At 42.7% G+C, this 18,008-nt stretch overlaps 1 protein-coding gene across 11 annotated transcripts in view; it reads left to right on the top strand.

Annotated features, from left to right (window-relative positions):
- Window positions 1-3,592: 3,592 nt before the first annotated feature.
- The window catches only part of PARD3 (par-3 family cell polarity regulator), a 725,159-nt gene continuing 710,743 nt past the window's right edge, over window positions 3,593-18,008 (top strand). For 10 of the 11 annotated variants that reach the window (XR_013998161.1, XM_081128408.1, XM_081128401.1 and 7 more), the window contains exon 1: window positions 3,629-4,042. Coding sequence is in view for 10 of the 11 variants with exons in the window: in XM_081128408.1 (XP_080984534.1) it covers window positions 3,923-4,042 (120 nt within the window). In the remaining variant the exon portion in view is untranslated. Of the gene's footprint in view, window positions 4,043-18,008 lie in introns of all 11 variants that reach the window. The other variant, XM_081128409.1, reaches the window with a different exon arrangement.

Here is an 18,008-nt window from a genome sequence, read left to right on the forward strand (position 1 = left end):
TACAAAGTACCTACCATACTCTAGTGCTGCATACTCATATTTGAAGTGTTTGCCAGATTGGGCACCTCTTGAGGGAGGAACTTACATACCCAGCCTGCAGTGCAGTGCCTGGTATAACACAGGTGAACAATAATTATTTGTTGAATAGTGATCCAATTCTCCTACTAGACTGAACTTGTGTGAGGTGAGGCACACAAGATTGTTAACCTGATCTTAAGTATAACATTTATGACTAGGCACTCAATACATGTTTGTGTGAAATATACCAGAGATAACTATCATTTTCAAAGTATGACAAAATTTTAAAAACTCCTATAAGGGTAAGATATTGGGCAATATAATATCATTCCTACATAGGTGGGTGTATATTTATTTCATGGTGCACATGAACGCTGCTGAATATAGTAGAAATTATAGTCCGTGTGGTCACACCTGTTCATTTGCAGATAGGCATAAAGGCTAGGTGGATCCTAATTAATTCTTGGAATGTCCTGGGGTTTTCACAACCGACTGAATCAGTCAACTGTAAAAGAGAAATACAAGTAAGATAAGGGACACAAGTTTTTACCTGAAATATGTAGAATTCAAGAGAGTAAACACAAAAGAAAATATTTATGTAACATTTGCCACTTGACTTCCATAATTTTGCTCCTCATTGTGACTGGGTTAGGCTTTTATGTTCATCTCTGGCCAGAAGCAATTTGATTAAGCTGAACACTTTGCAGATGTGAAGGTAGCCTGGCCCTGAAGCTTTATGGTTAGATGTTGGGTGAGTATATTAGTGAAAGTAGATTCATTATTTGTGAGGAAATTTTATGAATTTGACTCAAGACACCAAAGTATCTGGTATCTAAAATTATCACAGCATTTGTTTTTCATCAATTGTTAATATAAAGGGAATCACTATATCTAGATAGATTTGCATAAAGCTTTACAGGCTTTATCTGGTTAGTTGGATATTATAATTATTAATACTGCAGATCATATATATATATTTTAAAAGGAGTTGTAATTAAAAAAAAATTATTGATTTCAGAGAGAGAAAGGGAGAGGGAGAGAGAGATAGGAACAGCAATGATAAGAGAGTCATTGGTTGGTTGCCTCCTGCATGCCCCCCACCGGTGGGGGATTGAGCCTGCAACCCTGGCATGTGCCCTGACTGGGAATTGAACTGGGATCTCCTGGACCATAGGGTGGTGCTCAACTGCTGAGCCATGCCAGCCATGCTATGGATCATATTTTTTAAAAACTGTCTAAACATTTATTAGCTATTGAATAGTGGAAGGAATTTATGTAAATAAGTGGTACACAGACATTCTTTTATGAAGACAGGCCTCCCTCCCCAGAAGTGCCATTAATGTTTTAATGTCTGGTATCTAAAATTAATAGATTTAATATCTTGAATTACAGTTATTGAAGCTATCTTATTCTAACCTTTATATTGTCTTTTTCTTACTCACTTTTATAATTCTGTAATATTTAGCTAGTGCTTTCCACATGGAAGGTCTTCTCTAACTGCACGTGAAATCCAATTGAAGTGAATTTAGTATAGGCCTGAGAGCCATGAGTCCTGGTCCAGTCACTCAACAGCTGTATCTCCAGTCCAGTCATTTCTCTGAGCAGAGCCTTGGCTCCTGCTCCCCCTGTTTTCCCTTCCCCACAACATTATATTTTGCTGCCCTATCCTGACTTTGTTACCCTTTACCTACATTACAGTAATTGGGCTGACTCTACTACACTACACATTTCCATGTGGCAGCATATACTAAGTGTCTTAATATATTATTTAATCCTCATAATTTATAACATGGAGATCATCCGTTCCACTTTTAAGCTGATAAAATGGAGGTTGGAGATTGAGCACCATGTCTAAGGCACTACTAAATAGTAGAATCAGGATCTGAACCTAGATCCAGGTAATGTCTGATGTACTCTGGCTATTCCTGAACTTGCCTTTTAATCAGAATTATTTCAAAAAAGCCCCACCCTAAACTAGTATACTCCTCCCTCTCCAATGCATTAAAACAGAAACATCTGTACTTATTAGCAACTGTTGTGAATCCAAGTATTAAAACAAGGAGCAAGAAGACCTCAACAGGAGCTGTCATAGTTGTCACAAATTAATCACTGGGTAGAAAGGCGGAACACCGCAGCAACATAGGAGTATGATAAGCCTTTCCCATGAATGTGTGGAAGGAAACCTGGGTTCTGTTTCTGGGTCTGTCTCAAGCTTTTTCTGTGGTCTTGGGCAAGTGACTTCACCATCCTATCAATATCCTGGGGTAAGATGTAAGATGATTATACACAGCACCTACTTATTGAACTGGTTTGCTAGGACATGATTGAGTAGATCAAAGGAAGTACAATGTTTCATATGATAAACTGCACTGTACCTGGGGCAGGGGGAAGGTGCAGGGGGTCTGGGGAGCAGATGGATCTCTTCCTCCTGTTTACTTATTTTAAAATGGGAGGTGGAGTGGAATGGATGGATGGTCGCCAGCTCCTCCTGCTCTAAATACTGCAATTTTACTTGAGTGCACAGGAGCTGTTAATTGCTTTCACATATTCTAGAAATAACTGGCAAAAATGAATTTACTATCGTTAGGGATAGGTATAGGCCAACAAAGACTCTGCTGACATTTGCCATTCTTTAAACACAATAGCACAGTTATTAAAGAATCACAGCTCACAACTAAGGCAGAGATGAACGCCAGTCACTTTCTTGACTTGGTCGACTTCTTTTGAAGCGTCTCAGGTCCTACACGCACGCATTCACTACAGAGTCGCATTTTGGTGCGGGGGCAGCTGTCGGCGCCCGAGTTAAGCGCTGGCGCCTCCTGGGGAATCCTCTCGCACTTTTCCCCCACGGCATTCTGGTGTTTGGTCATAAATTTTCGTTAGGGTTGCTTACGTTGCATAATGTTAAATAAAATGATCCTAATTGCTAATGTTTAAGGTCTACCTGTGGAAGTGGGTTGGATCACCACGAGGTCACAGGACACTTGAAGGTAAATAGTGGCCTCAAAAGAAAGGCCGAATCGAGTCAAAGCCTCACCATCCTTTCCCCAGAGCAGACGATTAATTTTTGCTTTTAACATATAATGAGGTCTGCCAGGCCTTGCAGCCCAGCGTGAGAGCCAGTGCCAAACCCTGCCAGGCTGAGGGCTCCGCCCGGCCGGGCCGCGTCCCTACTGTCCCGCGGGAGGCGGTGACCGCTCCTCTCCAAAGGTCTGCGCGCCAAGAGTAAACAGCTCTCTAGAAGCGAATTCACCCGGAACCCTCCAGTTCAAGGAAGGGGATTAAAAGTGACAAAGAAAGGGGGCAGGGTACTCCAGAAAGACGCCGGGGCGCGGAGCTGGAGTCCCGGAGGAGGGTTGGGGGTGGGGCGAGCGCCGGGCTGGCGAGGGACGGGGGGCGGGGCGGGGACGCAGGGTCCGGGTCCGGCGGCGGGGGGTCCCAGGGGTGCGCTCCGCCCTGCGCGGGGAGCCACCGCCTCCCGCCGCACGTGCGCGGTGTTGTATGCCGCCGCTCCTCCCCTCCCTCTCTCAGTCCCTCCCTCCCTCCCTCCCTCCCTCCCTCCCTCCCTCCCTCCCTCCCCTCGCCGCCGTCCCCTCCCCCCGCCGTAGCCAGAGCGCAGCACAGCCCGGGCCGCCGCCGCAGCCGCCGCGAAGCGCGCGAGACGCCGAACAGGTGGCCGGAGCCGCGGGCGCCACGGCGGGAGAGGCGAGGCGAACCCCGGGAGGTGAGGGCGACGGGCCGGGCATGTGAGCCGAGCGGCTCCCCGGCGTTGCCTGCCCGCGCCCCCACCCACCCGCCCGTCAGCGGCCCCGCCGCGCCAGCCTCCAGCCCCGGACCAGGTCTGTTCGGCCGCCGTCAGCGAGGGGAGCGGGCGCGGGCCGGCCCCGGCGGCCCCGGCAGCGGCATGAAAGTGACCGTGTGTTTCGGAAGGACCCGTGTGGTCGTGCCGTGCGGAGACGGCCACATGAAAGTTTTCAGCCTCATCCAGCAAGCAGTGACCCGCTACCGGAAGGCCATCGCCAAGGTGAGGGGCTGGGGGCGCGGGCGGGCGGGCGGGGGGGCGGACGGAAGGCGCCGGGATCAATATGGCGCTTCCTGGAAAGGGGAGGAGGGAGAAGAGGGAGGCGTGGAAAGGGAAAGTGCGGCTGCCGCGCCAGCCTCGCGGCGCCCCCAACCCGGGGCTGCTGGCCGCAAAGTTCTCCGCGCGGCCGGGCCCGCGAGCGCAGCCCTGGTGACCGCGCGGGCCGGGCCGGACACCTCTCCCCGGAGGCCTGGCCGCGGGGCTGGCGTGGTGACAGGCGCCCCTCGAGCGGCCCGAGGAGCGCAGCCGAACCCCGCGCGGCGCGGGCGCAGCCGGCCGGGACGCGTCTCCCCGGCCGCCTGCAGCGGTTGAAATCCAGCCCTAGGCCTCTTCCCACTCCCAGGCCCCTCAGGCGGAGCTGGGAGAGGCAACTTTTTTGTTGAGAGGAGAGTTTAATTATTCCATGGGCGCGGGAGAGTGGCTGCGTGTCTGCTGCTCCACTCCCGGATTCCGCCGGGGAAGGACCTCAGCGACGAGTCCTTTCTTCCCGTCCGCGCGGGCGGCCGGGTGTCGCGGGCTGCTGGGGGGGCGCGGGTCAGTGTTCCTGAGGGCGGCCCGGAGAGGGACGTGCGCTCCACCGGCTCGCGAGCACGCTGAGCTCGGGAGCTCTGCTGTTCAGAGGTCTCGAGCAGGGCTCCTTTGTAAAGCACAAGCCTGAAATCAGTCACTGGGTTAAAAGTTTTCCTCTAAGGCTTCAGCGTGGACCGATCCGGAACTAGCTCCATATGGTGTCGAAGCTGCGGAGCTTGGGCCTGATTTCGGAGTTAGTCGATTTCCCTTTTTCTTGGTGGAATGATAGCATTGTCTCCACTTAACTGCATTCCTGTACAATGTGTCAGAAGTGAAAGGCATTTTGTTAAATTGTTTTATCTGCTGTGTCTGACAACAGCCCAGTCTCCGAAGTTTTCTCACAAGCACCTGAGGATATTTCCTTTGCAGTAGAGTAACGTTTGGTGGAAAGCGTATTCACTTTTAAAATTTCCTATTTGTTTCCCATAGTACAGTGGCCTAGCCCCTGTGAGCGTTGGGGTAGCAGGTGAGGGGGACGGTAGCTTTGTCAGCCTGAGTGTGTACAGAGTGCTCCAGGTGGCATCCCCCAATTTTCTCCGAAATTAAGAAAAAAACCTTTTTACGTAATTTTTTGTTTTTAGTATATATTGGAAAAATAGCATAAGTTTTCCTTTTAAAGATAATGTTGGAGACCTTTAGGAACCTGACACAATGATGGAAGATGTTGACTTTATTTAAGAGCTCTAAAATATTCCTTATAGTTGGTTGAACTCTTACTGAAAATCAAAGAAATTTAGCAGAAGGTAGGCACCTGTTTATCTTGCAATGCCAATGGAGGGGGAGTGGTGGGTAACAGTACCCTCTACACCTACATTTAGTATTTTAAAGGATTGTTTGTGAATGACAGTTTATGAGCTAAATGTTCTAAAGCAGTAATCAGCTTGCATGTGTTCCCTGGAAGCCAACCAAATAAATCCTGAAAGAGAAATACAATAATATATACATTGCTTTGTGCCTAGGTTCCTGAATAGGGAAAGGTGATCCACATTTCCTTGCTTACATACTTGAAATTTACATGTTTAATTAGTCATTTACATGATTAAACATTTACATGTTTAAAATTAGTCATATTTCATTATGCACACAATACGCATTGGTTGAATAGTCTGTTTGGGAGATAAAAATGTAGTAGTTTGAGTCATTTGTTTATTCCACAGAAATTCTTAAGCATTTGCTCTATGTTCAAGGCATTGTTCTGGGTGCTGGATGTTTAGGGGACACACTGGCTGCTTTGTGGAAACTGGACTGTAAGAGTCTAGGACAGGAGGCTCCATAGCCCTCCAAGTGAAGGAGGCCAGTGGTGTGGACTGGTGTGTTGTGCAGTGGGGAGAAAAGGAGGCCTCCAGGTGTTGGGTAGATGGAGTTAAGAGGCCTTGGTGATAGATCTGTACCTTTAAAAAAATATTAATGGTGGTCGTTTCATAGTGACCTGGGAACATGGAAAAGTAAGTGCAATTATCTTAAGAGAGTCTGGGAACGCACCCCAAAGAGAAGGGGTGTATGAGCTGAGATTTGAAGGACAGTAGATTGCCAGGTTGGGAAGGAAGGAAGGGAGACTCTCAGGGTGATGGTAGCACTGGAGTTGGATAAAATGAGAGACAGAGTCAGATAATTCAGGGGTTTACAAAATTATTTAAATGCTTTTTAAGTGCAACTCAGTTCAGTAGGTGAATTTTAAGATGGGCTTTGCAGTATATAACGTTCAGCCATTGGATTTTAAGATTGTTGACTCTCAAATGTTTCAAGAACATGAGTATCTTTTATCTTAGATCCATTTGTATTTTTTTCTCTTAAATTATCAGGTAATGGTTACAATGAAACTTCATTTCTCCCACCCTATTTAAAATAATTTTGAAGCAATACATATTAACACTTGTTTCAACTTTTAATTTTTTATCTCTTCCTTACCCTTATTGCTTCATAGAACAAGATAAATTTTGTATGAAGAATTGGGTATCTGGGAAGCTGTAGAGTGGTGTTTAGGTTGCTAGGTGACATGTGGCATGACAGACTCCCATCTGGTGGGGAAGAATGTGGGAGGATCATGTTTATGGCTTTGTATAAAACCAACTAAGCCAAAGGGGGAAAAAGAAGGGTAAGAGAAAGAAAGGTCCCAAGTCACTCAGGCTTTCTCTGCAGTAAGCATTTTGTGGTGTGGTGGGGCTAATTTTTTGGCATTATATTTGAGCTGTTTTCTCTTCACGTTAAACAAATCACTTTTTCTGACAGTGGAGTGGTGTGACTTAATACCAAAAATATCCTCAATAAGCAGATATTTAAAGGCTTACACTTAGTCATAGCTTTTTTTTTTTTTTCTCTAGTGAAAAACCTGTTTTTCTGCTATGATCACTGGTGAAAATGGTTTGGCTGTTCATCCCCACCCATGGACTTTTCTTGAGTGCTTAGAATTGGAGGACTGCCTGCCTGTGTATATGTCTGTTCTACTCTTGCCTGTGGCCTGACTCATCCATGGTTCCCCGTGAACACAGGGTGTGGAGCTCCAGCTGCAATGGCTTTTAGTCTGGTATCCTTGGTTTCTGAGGGCTTTGCTGGGTACTCCTTAATTCTTAGTGAATCAAAGGTGACCCTGAGTGAGGCTTCCCGTTTTTCCTGCTGTGCATCAAAACTTAAGCACTCAAGAAGCATACGAATCAATAAAGATATATTTAAAAAATAAAAATAAAAAAAATAAAAATTTAAGTAACTTAAAAAAAAAAGAAGCATATGATACGATGTAGGAGTCAGGACAATTATAGAAAACTATAAATAACAGTAGGCTTTAGCATTAATTGGCAGTAGGGTGGTACAGATGGTAATTGCTTCTGGATTTCAGAGATGGGAGTGGCCATAGTGGCTAGGTTTAGTGAGTGGGAAGTTTTGCCTTGGTTTAGGGTAGTGTTTCCTAACTAGGTAGTGGAGTGACCTCAAAAAGCACATGCCTGGCCAGGGCGTTTTGGTTCTGTGGGCCTGCAGTGGGGTCCAGGCATGTGAATGTGGAGCATGTCCGCTTTGATCCTGAGAAGTAGGAGGGAGGGCCTTGTAGGATGCGAAGCAGTGTGAGCAAAGGCATCCAGGCTTTCAGGTTCCTGTGGAGCATTCGTGTTGGATGATGGGTCACATCAAACTGAGGAGGACTTTATACAGTCTGGTGGTTCAGGAAGGACTGGGGTATTTGGGCAGGGTAGCAGTGAGGACTAGTGGTCCTCTGCGCAGAGGACTGGAGCAGGGTGTGTGTGGGATCCACCTTGGCTGCCGACTGCTGAGTAACATCAAGGGGAAGCAGGGACTGAAGGCAAAAGGGAGGGAGAGAAAGAGGGAGGGAAGAAGTTGTGGGAACCTCTTAACTCACTGCTCTCTGGATTGGGTGTGGAGACCTAGGTGTTTTTTTTGGTTTTGTTTTTTTTTCCACCATTTAACCTTGGGCAAACCAACCCCACAGAGCTTCATTTTCCTCTTCTCTAAAATGGGACACTCCCTTGCAGGGTCAAGGTACTGAGTACCGACCTGGATGACGAATGTGAATCTCAGTGCTGGATCTGAATCACTCGTATGTTTTTACTCATCAAACAGTTTTACTTGCTGGGAAACTTTTCCAAGGATGCTATACCTGTTTGGGTTTCTCCTCTTTGCTTAAGAGGGTGGCTTGTATTTTAATTAAAGAAGAGGTAAAAAATGTTACTGTTTGCCTAAGCAGCACCACAATCAGAAGTGGAAATTGTGTGTGCAGTGTGTGTATGAGGCAGGGAGTGTAAAAGCCATAGATATTGGCCGTATTCTAGCTTGATTATCTGGGCCTCTGGTTTTTGGGCCACTGCTTCTGTCCCTCAAAAACATTAAGTGTTATTAAACCTTAAAGTGTTATTAAATAACCTTAAGTGTTATTAAATAATTTGTTGTTATTTAAAAATACAACAACTTGAGTTTATGGACAGTAACTTTTGAAAATGTGCTTTCCTTTTTTTTTTCTTCTGGGAGAGGACTTGATCACTAAATCATGTAAGTCATGATTTTATGAAAAATCTTGTGTCTGCTGTGAGATTTTTCTGTGAATAACTGCATGTTGTTACACACTTAGAAGCTCATTGAAACTTTTAGGAAAATACTTATATTATTTCAGAGTTTGAATGACAATAGAAGCAAGCATAACAATAGTGAAAGAATAAATTTTATTATTTCATTAACATTTTTTGTCTTCCCTCTCAAAAAGAAAAAGACCAGAAAATATGTTTGAAAGGCTGGTCTTTCTGAAATGCAGATCTCATTGTATGTGTCTCTGTGCTCCCTTCCCCCAAAGGCGAGCCCTGTTGCCTCACTCAGCCTCCTCCTTACCAGCTTACCCCACCCACACACTTGGACTTGCTTGCATTTTTCTACCTTGCTCTAGCATTTTCTGTTTCTCCTGCCTGGGAGGCTTGCTTGCTCCTCTTGTGACTGCTTATCTGAGGAGCTGCAGCTCAGACCAGCCACGTCTGTTCCCAAGGCTGGCTGAAGCTGTGTCCTCTTCGTGCTTCTCCTGGGACTTCCCCCAGAGCCTACGCTGACCTGGGTGAACGTGCTCGACTCTGGTACGATGGTGTGTTTGTCCACTGAACAGAAGAACTGTGCTCCTTCTCTCTCCCGGGAAAACGTGTGAAGGCCTCTGCCACATAGTTGTCTTAGAGGTTGAGTAAGTACAAAGTTGGGAATAAACACATCACACATATTCTTACACAAAATTACACTTAGGAGATTATAACCAGCACTTGCTAATTTTAAGGACTTTAATGTTTGTTGTACTTGGCATATTGCCACAAAGGTGCTTGTAATTGAAGCTAAGACTTAGTGTGATTTGGAGTTCCTAGAGTTATTCTTTTGTGTCAGCTATTTTGAAGGAGCTCAGTCTGTTTTTCAGACCAAGCAGAGGATAGTCCTGGGGTTTGCATTGGACCAGGTTCAAGGCAGGTGGCCAGTGCGGTGCGGGAATCTGGCCTGAAGCACACCTATGCTCCGTCTGGCGCCTCTCATTCTGTCAGTTGGGATCCTTGGGAAAGTGCCAGGAGTAAATAGAAAAGTTTAGGATCTGAGATTTGCAGGGAGAGTCTGGCGGATGTGAAGTGCTTCTTGGCTCATGGTGAACATGGAGGTAACATTTAGAGTCCCACTTGCATCACTAACCCATAGACAGATCCTCCCTCTGTCCTGGGAGCTTTTACCTCCTGTGGAGTTGGATGCAGGTTGGTGATGGTGAACACTCAGTAGGTGATTATAGTTTTTCAAGGATGGAAAGAAATATGTAAGATTGGCTCAGGGAGGTGCTTTCCACAGGTCATTTTTCAAGGTGGGAGAGGGAGGTGGTAGGTTAGGCCCGCACGATGGGCTTTCCTCCTGCAGGGCCACGGTGCAGCAGCCCACGGTGGGACGGAGGTCAGGACAGCAGTGCCAGGGCGTCAGTCAGTTTATACGGTTTTACTCACTTTTGGTATCTTTTCTGTTTTACATGGAAAATAGAAATGCAGACTTCTGGGAACATAGTAGAAAGGTGATTTTTTTGTTTGTTTGTTTGTTTGTCTTTTAGTCCTTATTTTATCCTATTTAAAATTTTTTGCATTTGGAAGAATTATGTAAAAATGATTTTTCTTCATAGCTCTGTGTCTTCCTGTATCTGGCCTGCCATCTTTATGTGGTTTATGCCATTAAACAAAACTTTTGCTTATTTTTCTCCATTAACTGATATCTGAACTTAGAAATAAAATTTCAAGCTTCATATTTAAGTATGTGAAATGTCAATGTATTTTTTCTCTTAAAAATAGACTCTTTCTCTCTATATATATGGACTGAGAATACCTGCCTATACACAAAAGTGTACATGAATGTTCATAGCAGCATTATTCATAATAGCCAAAAATGGAAACAACTCATATTTATCAACCAAACAAAACATGGTATATCAAACATTAGAATATTACTCAGCCACAAAAAAAGAATGAAGTACTCATACATGCTACATATATGCATGGATGAATATGCTTTTTTTTTTTTTTAATATATCTTTATTGATTTCAGAGAGAGGAAGGGAGAGGGAGAGTTGAAACATCAATGATGAGAGAGTCATTGATTGGTTGCCTCCTGCACGCCCCCGGCTGGGGATCGAGCCTGCAACCCGGGCATGTGCCCTGACCAGGAATTGAACCTCGATCTCCTGGATCCTAGGCCCATGCTCAACCGCTGAGCCATGCCCGGCCGGGGAGCATGCTCTTTGAAGGAAGCCAGTCACAAAAGCCGACATATTTTATGCTTTCATATATATGAAATGACCAGTATAGACAAATCTATAAATATGGAAATCAGAGTAGTCATTCCCTAGGACTGGGGTTTGCGGGTAATGGAGAGGGTCCACTGATGGCTATGGGGTTCGTTTTAGGGGGATCTAAATTTAGATAGTGGTGATGATTTTGTGAATACACTAAAAATCATTCAATTGTATACTTTAAGTGGGTGAATTTTATGGTATGATATCAATAAAGATGTTTTAAAAAAACAGACTGCATAGCCACTGTGAATAAAACTCCACTTTTAGGTATTTTTAGTTCTGAGAGTCCCTTAAAACATGTATTTCTATGTCAGAGATGCTCAGAAAGCTCAAATGAAAGCTGGTTGTTTTTAGGGGTTTTCCATACAGTGTGTTAACCTGCTGTCTTTCACCTGCCCACTCTCTAATTGCTGTCTGGTAAGCTCTTAACTGTTGTTGAGCTTCAGAGTCCCCTGTATCCTCCGTATCCCTCACCCCCTAAAAGCTTCACCAACTGTTCACCTGCTCTCTCTAAGCCAGCGCTTGCTTCCTTCCCCATTCACCAGCTGACTTTGCTGAATGAAGATGGATCAGCATGCTCCATAATGGAAGACCTTTTCCAGTTTTTGGTTTTGGTCTTCAGCAGTTTTAAGCATTGGCAAATTTCACGAGCTCTGTGAGCCTCTGTTTCCCCACCTTCATCTTCCCATATTCAGAAGTTCTGGGCTGGGCTCCTGCTGTCAGTTCCCTGAGTATAGACACCTCTCTTCTGCTTGGTTGGTTTTGGTGCTCACAGGACTGTCAGGCTTGAGTGATGTGCGTGACTGAGCTGATGGTACAGACTCTCTGACTTCACCCACCCTTCCTGTGAGGATACTTTACTTCCCTTACTTTGAACCGATGGGGCTTTTCCTCCAGGTCAAGCACATGCTGGTGAAAGTTAGTATACATTTTGCCTAGAGGTTCCTTCAGAATTCCTTATTGTCTCAAGATAAGTATCTTTTAAGATAAATTACATGCTCAGAAGTATTCCCTTTGTGAGGTATAACTAAATGTATGATATGTGTATACATATACATACACATATATATTCATAAAGTTGGTATTTTCATGGTGGTATAAATTTAAGTGGTTTTAGAGATGACAGGCATTGTCATTTTTCCCACTTTTGATGTTATTAACATTCAGACACAGTAAGACTTAACTTTTTAGAACTCAGATTTATTTTTTCCCAGTGTATGGCTTTTGCTTGTTATTTGTATTGCATCTGTTTAGATCAGGAAACTAATCTATATTAGAGTTTATATTTCTGAGGTCTTTTTGTGATATTCTATAATAAAAATCAATGTTTCTTCTTTAACACTTCAGAAAACAACTCATTATATTAATATCTCAAAAGCCTAGAATTGCTAACTATAAAAAACATACTGTATTAACAGATTAAAAACACTAAGAAGTGAGTGCCATTTTTATGTAGGTGTTTGATATGAGAATGGGCTTTTTATTCTATTTTAGTAAACCCTCAATTTTGTGGGCCTTGATTTAACGAACAAAATTTCCAGTCTGTATGTCATACGTGAAAATTAACACCCTGTTAATTTTAAAATGCTTTTAACCAAGATTTGCTTACAATGAAATCAACAGTTTTTGTTGTTGTTGTTATTAATTCACAGTTATTTTTAAAAAATTTTAGTGAATAGGCCATATGTTGGAAAAAACACTGTAGTAATTTCGCCGACATAAATAAATATTACATATCTACAGCTATAGTCTACATATTTAAATCCAAGAGCCACTGCTGGTAAACAAGGTTCTGCAAATAGCACATGGTCCCAAGGAATCTTGTGGTTCTCTTGTGGGTGGCGTGACTTTCTGCAGCAGTTTTAAGGCATGCTGGTTGAGATTCGGATGTGCGCTAAACCACGCACCAGCTGTGTATATTTGTTTACTCATGGTGACTGGTGAATGAATGCATTTACTAGACCAATTCAGTATGAATTAAAAATTACAGTAATACATATAGAAAGTTTTTCTGTGAAATTAAACTGTTCATACATACTTAATTTTAATTACACAAATGTGTCTATATTAAGTAAAAACAGGTAAACTAATTTGTCAATTTTTTAACATACAATTCCGGAAAACCGACTTTATTATATAAAGGACTTTTGGTTTTAATGGATACCCTCTTGCCTGAATTAGTTTGTTATATCGAGGGTTTACTGTTCTTTTTTAAATTTCTTAAAATTTTTATTTTTTATTACTTTTGTTCAAAATATTACAGATGTCCCTTTTTCTCCCCAATGACCCATTCTACCCCGTCCCACCCCCCTCCCCAGTCCCTCTCCACACCATACTGTTCTTTTAAGTAAAGAATAAAAACTGGAAAAACTTTTCATGTCTGTGTTTTAATTTTCTTTTCTAAATTCAATATTAAATCCAGAATTAAAAAGTAAACTGTTTTCCTGGGAATACACTTTCTTATACCACAAAGGCATTTAAGATATGTAATTTATAATTCTGAAACCCACTATGCAGAGTCATATGTGGACAATAGCCAGGTTCCTGCACAGCAGCATGATACTCTGCCCTGAGATTTCTGTCATTGCAGCCAGCAGCACCTGCAGAAGAGGGAGGTGAAATGTTCAGGATATTGGTTCCTACTGTACCACTACACGGGGCAACTAACCACTAAGTCCATTCAAGTCGAATGCAGGATTTGGTACCTTTACACTTGGTTCGAGATCTGGAAAAAAACCTTTCAGACAAATCAAGAGTTTCCGAAAGTGAAATACATCATTTAGATGGATAACTATTTAAATAGTTACACCAGGAAGATGGTGCTTTTTCAGCATTTGTACTGTCTGAGGAGCACGAAATGAGTAGGTTTAAAATTCTGAGGGTACATACTGTCAGGAATTTTTTTCCCAAGAATTTTCTACGGTGGGCTCATTGTTATCGTTCATATTTTATGACCCACTTTTTAAAACACAGATGTTTTAAAATACAATTAGCTGAAGGTGGAAAGTTTGATGATGGATGTTTTTTCTCCTAGGAGGCAGGCATGTGAGATGATATGTTCTGGACCAGGGTTCCTAAGAGTAGATTTCCATCATTCGTGTGTCTGAGAGCAAGAAGGATAACCATGTAAGCCCAGGATCCTTAGCTTCAAATACCTCGTATTTCATGGGACTGTTGTTAGGGTTTGAACAGAGGATGTAAAAAAAAGAAAGCATTGTAGGAAGTAAAACGGAGTGATGTTAGCTGTACTGTTCTTTTGTTTTTGTTAAGGATGGTTGCCAGTGATTTAGGCTCACTGGAATAAACTCTCCTAAATTGTTTCTTCTCATCTCACTAGAACTGCTCTAGACATGCAAAATTGAATGTGTGGTAAAACTGTTCTCCCTTAAAAAAAAATCACAGGATAAAAAATTATTTGAAAAATAAAAAAATAAAATTAAAAAGTCCTTTTAAAAAATCACAAACATTCTTCTGCAGTTTAAGGGAATTAAAAAAAAATCCTACTGCCATTTAGATGTTCCAAGAGCTTTTCCAGTTTTTGTTTTTTTTCTTCAGTAGTTTTGAACTTTGGCAAGTTCTCTATGGTCTGTGAGCCTCAGTTTTCCCATCTGTAATTTGGGAATGCTCTCTTTTGTTGGCTTAAGTAATTTAATGTAGAGAAGGCTCTGTCATGTAATAGGCTCTTAGTCAATATTAGATCTTTTTCTTTCTCTTCAAGTTTTAAGCATAATTAGGAACAATTTTAATGGCTAATTCATAAAGTCAACTTGATTTTTTAAAAAATATATCTTTATTGATTTCAGAGAGGAAAGGAGAGGGAGAGAGAGAGAGAGAAACATCAATGATGAGAGTCATTGATCGGCTGCCTCCTGCACGCCCCCGACTGGCCCACAGCCCAGGCATGTGCCCTTACTGGGAATTGAACTCTGATTGCCTGGATCCTAGGTCCATGCTCAACCGCTGAGCCATGCCCAGTTGGGCTCAACTTGATTTTTATTTAATTTATGCTACCAAGTGTTATTTTTCAAGATTATTTGTTAAAGGATTATTTTTCTAAAAATACTATAGAAATTCCAGTATTAGTATTTATTTACAAATCAATTGGAAATAGTGGAAAAAGAATGTTTTGATTACTCAGTAGTTAAAGCTGATTCTTTTTTTAAAAAATATATCTATTGATTTCAGAGAGAGGAAAGGAGAAGGAGAGAGAGACATAGAAACATCAGTGATGAGTCACTGATTGGCCGCCTCCTGCACGCCCCCAACTGGGGATCAAGTCCGAAACCCGGGCATGTGCCCTGACTGGGAATCGAACCCCTATGGCCTGGATCCTGGGTAGATGCTCAACCCCTGAGCCACGCCCTGCCAGGCAAAGCTGATTCTTTCATAGATTGAAGAGAATCGTATTTTGTCCAACTGTCTTAGTTGTGTGGCTTTTTGTTTTTACTCTTAGCCCTAGTTACTTTATAAAATAATTGCAGCTGCCATACTGCTAGGTCAAAGGAAATTATGTAAAATTTCTTTCCTATATTTACAATATTTTTAAAGACAATGATTATACATTTTACATTAAAATATCTTTTGAAACTTAGAAAGAATAAAACTAGAAACCAAATACTATTGGTATTTGTAAAATGCACAGATGTTTTGAAGTCCTTCATTTATTAACTGGTAGTTCTGAGAATACCCTGGAGCTCAAAGAGATAATCTGAGTTATAAAATAAAATGGGAAAGTCAACAAACATATTTGTGACCTCCTTAATCCTTTATTATGTAGGCCTCTCTATAATTCATATGCTCATAACACTTTACCCTTCTCTGGATCTCACGATGGTGATTTTGGGCAGCTAAAGCAGCAGTCATTGAACACAGAACATCATCTGCTGAAGTAGGTGGCTGTAATGGTTGACAGATTGATGCAACTTTTAGTACTTTAGTTCAGCTAAAGGTACCCAGTGCCAGTCACCTGAAGATTTCACCCAAGAACTGACCTATTTATCATACTAAATGGTGTCTTGAAGGCTTGCTCGGGTACTGGGCACTGTAGTGTTCTTATGTTAGACTTACCAGATTGTCAACAATGTACTGGCTTCATGTTCAAGAGGACTACCTCCTCTCATTCATATTTTCTACACCAGAATATTGAAAGTTGTTTTCCTTTCTTTGAGGATCTTAAACATCTTATTAATTAAAATAATTCTTTCTCCCTCTCTCCATATGTGTTTAGGGAAGTTAATAAGTAGTGATTAAAATAATAAAGCTCACCTAGTTGTGCAATGTTCATATTTTGACTTTGATCCCTTCCAGTATTTGTTTGTAAACATTGTTTCACACAAGTGCATTTGAAATCCAAAACTTTTGTTTAAGACTGGACATGAAAAAGATAGAGCAGTATGGGAGACTGGAATTTGTATGTAGCTCTTCCCTTCATAACTTCCTGTGTTTTTGTGCTTTGCTGATGAAAGTGATGATTGGTGCTTTCAGAAACTTTCCAGCCCTGGCCAGTGTCGCTCAGTGGATAGAGCATTGGCCTGAGCACTGGAAAATCTTGGATTCAATTTCCAGTCAAGGGTACGTGCCAGGGTTGCAGGTTCAATACCCGCCCCGGTTGGAGCACCTGTGGGAGGCAACCAATTGATATGTCTCTCTCACATTGCTGTTTCTCTCTCTCCCTCTCTCTCTTTCCTTTTTCTCCTTGCCCTCCCCGCTCTCTCCAAAAAATCAATGGAAAAAAACTTTCCATAATACTCCAGCATTTTATACCAAAATGATAATTCGATACACTACATAGACATTGTGAGGTGCTACCCCCACTGAGCTAATGAACACATCTATCACCTCACATATTTATCTTGTTTTAATTTATTTATTGGTGAGAAAATTTCAGTTATCTCTTTTCTAGGGGAACTTTAGACAGATCTTAGTCTGTTTTGATATGTGAGATTTTAGTTTGAAGCAGAAGAGCTTTTGGTCCTGGGGGCAGTGGGTACTTTTAGCTCAGTCTTTACTTTTGTGCCATTAAGCTTTTTGGGTCACGACCAATGATTGGAAGCTCTTGTACAAGAGGTGCTGTATCAGGGGCATTGTTTATCTGCCTGTCAGGTTGGGGAGTTGTTGAGAAAGTACCTTTAACCAGATACCTATCATTTTCTCAGCCCCACTTCATTGAAGGGTTTCAGAGAGGTAGGAGGAGAACCTAGAAACAATGGTGTCAGGAAATAGTAGTGGTAATCCCACTACTATTGGTAATAGTTTACATTTATGGGGTATTTTGTATATCAGGTCGTAAGTACTGGGCTCAGTGCTTTCTGCGTATACTTAAATTCCATGGAGTGGTGGTTGTGTCCATGTAATCCCAAGTTTACAAGTGAGAACATTTGAGCTAAAGAGAATGAGAAAGTTGCAAAGGATAAGAAAGATACATCTGATGCATGGCGTGGCCTTCTCTGACTGCAGAGCCTGCACTGTGACCACCACACCATGACACACTGGTGTGGCTCATGCGTTAGGTTGTTCCAGTTCTACAAGAACATGTGCCCATAGGAGAAGACAGGTTCTCTTCTGACTTGTGTTTGCTTGAATGGCTCCTGGATTTCGGGATGAAGTGTGCCTCTGAGATGACCAAGTTGGTGAGGGTGATTGAGGCTGGGCTAGTTGTTGAAAACCCTGGCTACTCAGGTAGACCCTGGCTACTCAGGTGTGGCCCGTGGACCAGCAGCATTGGCATTACTTTGAATCTTATTAGGAATACAGAATCACGGACCCCATCCCAGACTCTATATTACAATTTGTGTTTTAACCAGGTCCCTTGATGGTACCAGAGAAGTGGCTTTCAACCCTGAATGCAAGTAGGAATACTTGGAAGTTTTTCTAAAAACTGATGCCCAATCTCCACACAAAGCGAGGGAATTAGATCTCTGAGTAGGGGTTGGATATTGGTATTTCTACACAGCTTCTCAGTGGTTCTCTGTGCAGTCAGGGTAGAGAACTGCTGCTCTAGAACAACCTCTAGACCCTTTGGGGTCGTTGTGTTAAGTGATGTGGGACCCT

The sequence above is a fragment of the Miniopterus schreibersii genome, assembly GCF_964146895.1.
Source record: "Miniopterus schreibersii genome assembly, chromosome: 1".
Lineage (NCBI taxonomy): Eukaryota > Metazoa > Chordata > Mammalia > Chiroptera > Miniopteridae > Miniopterus > Miniopterus schreibersii.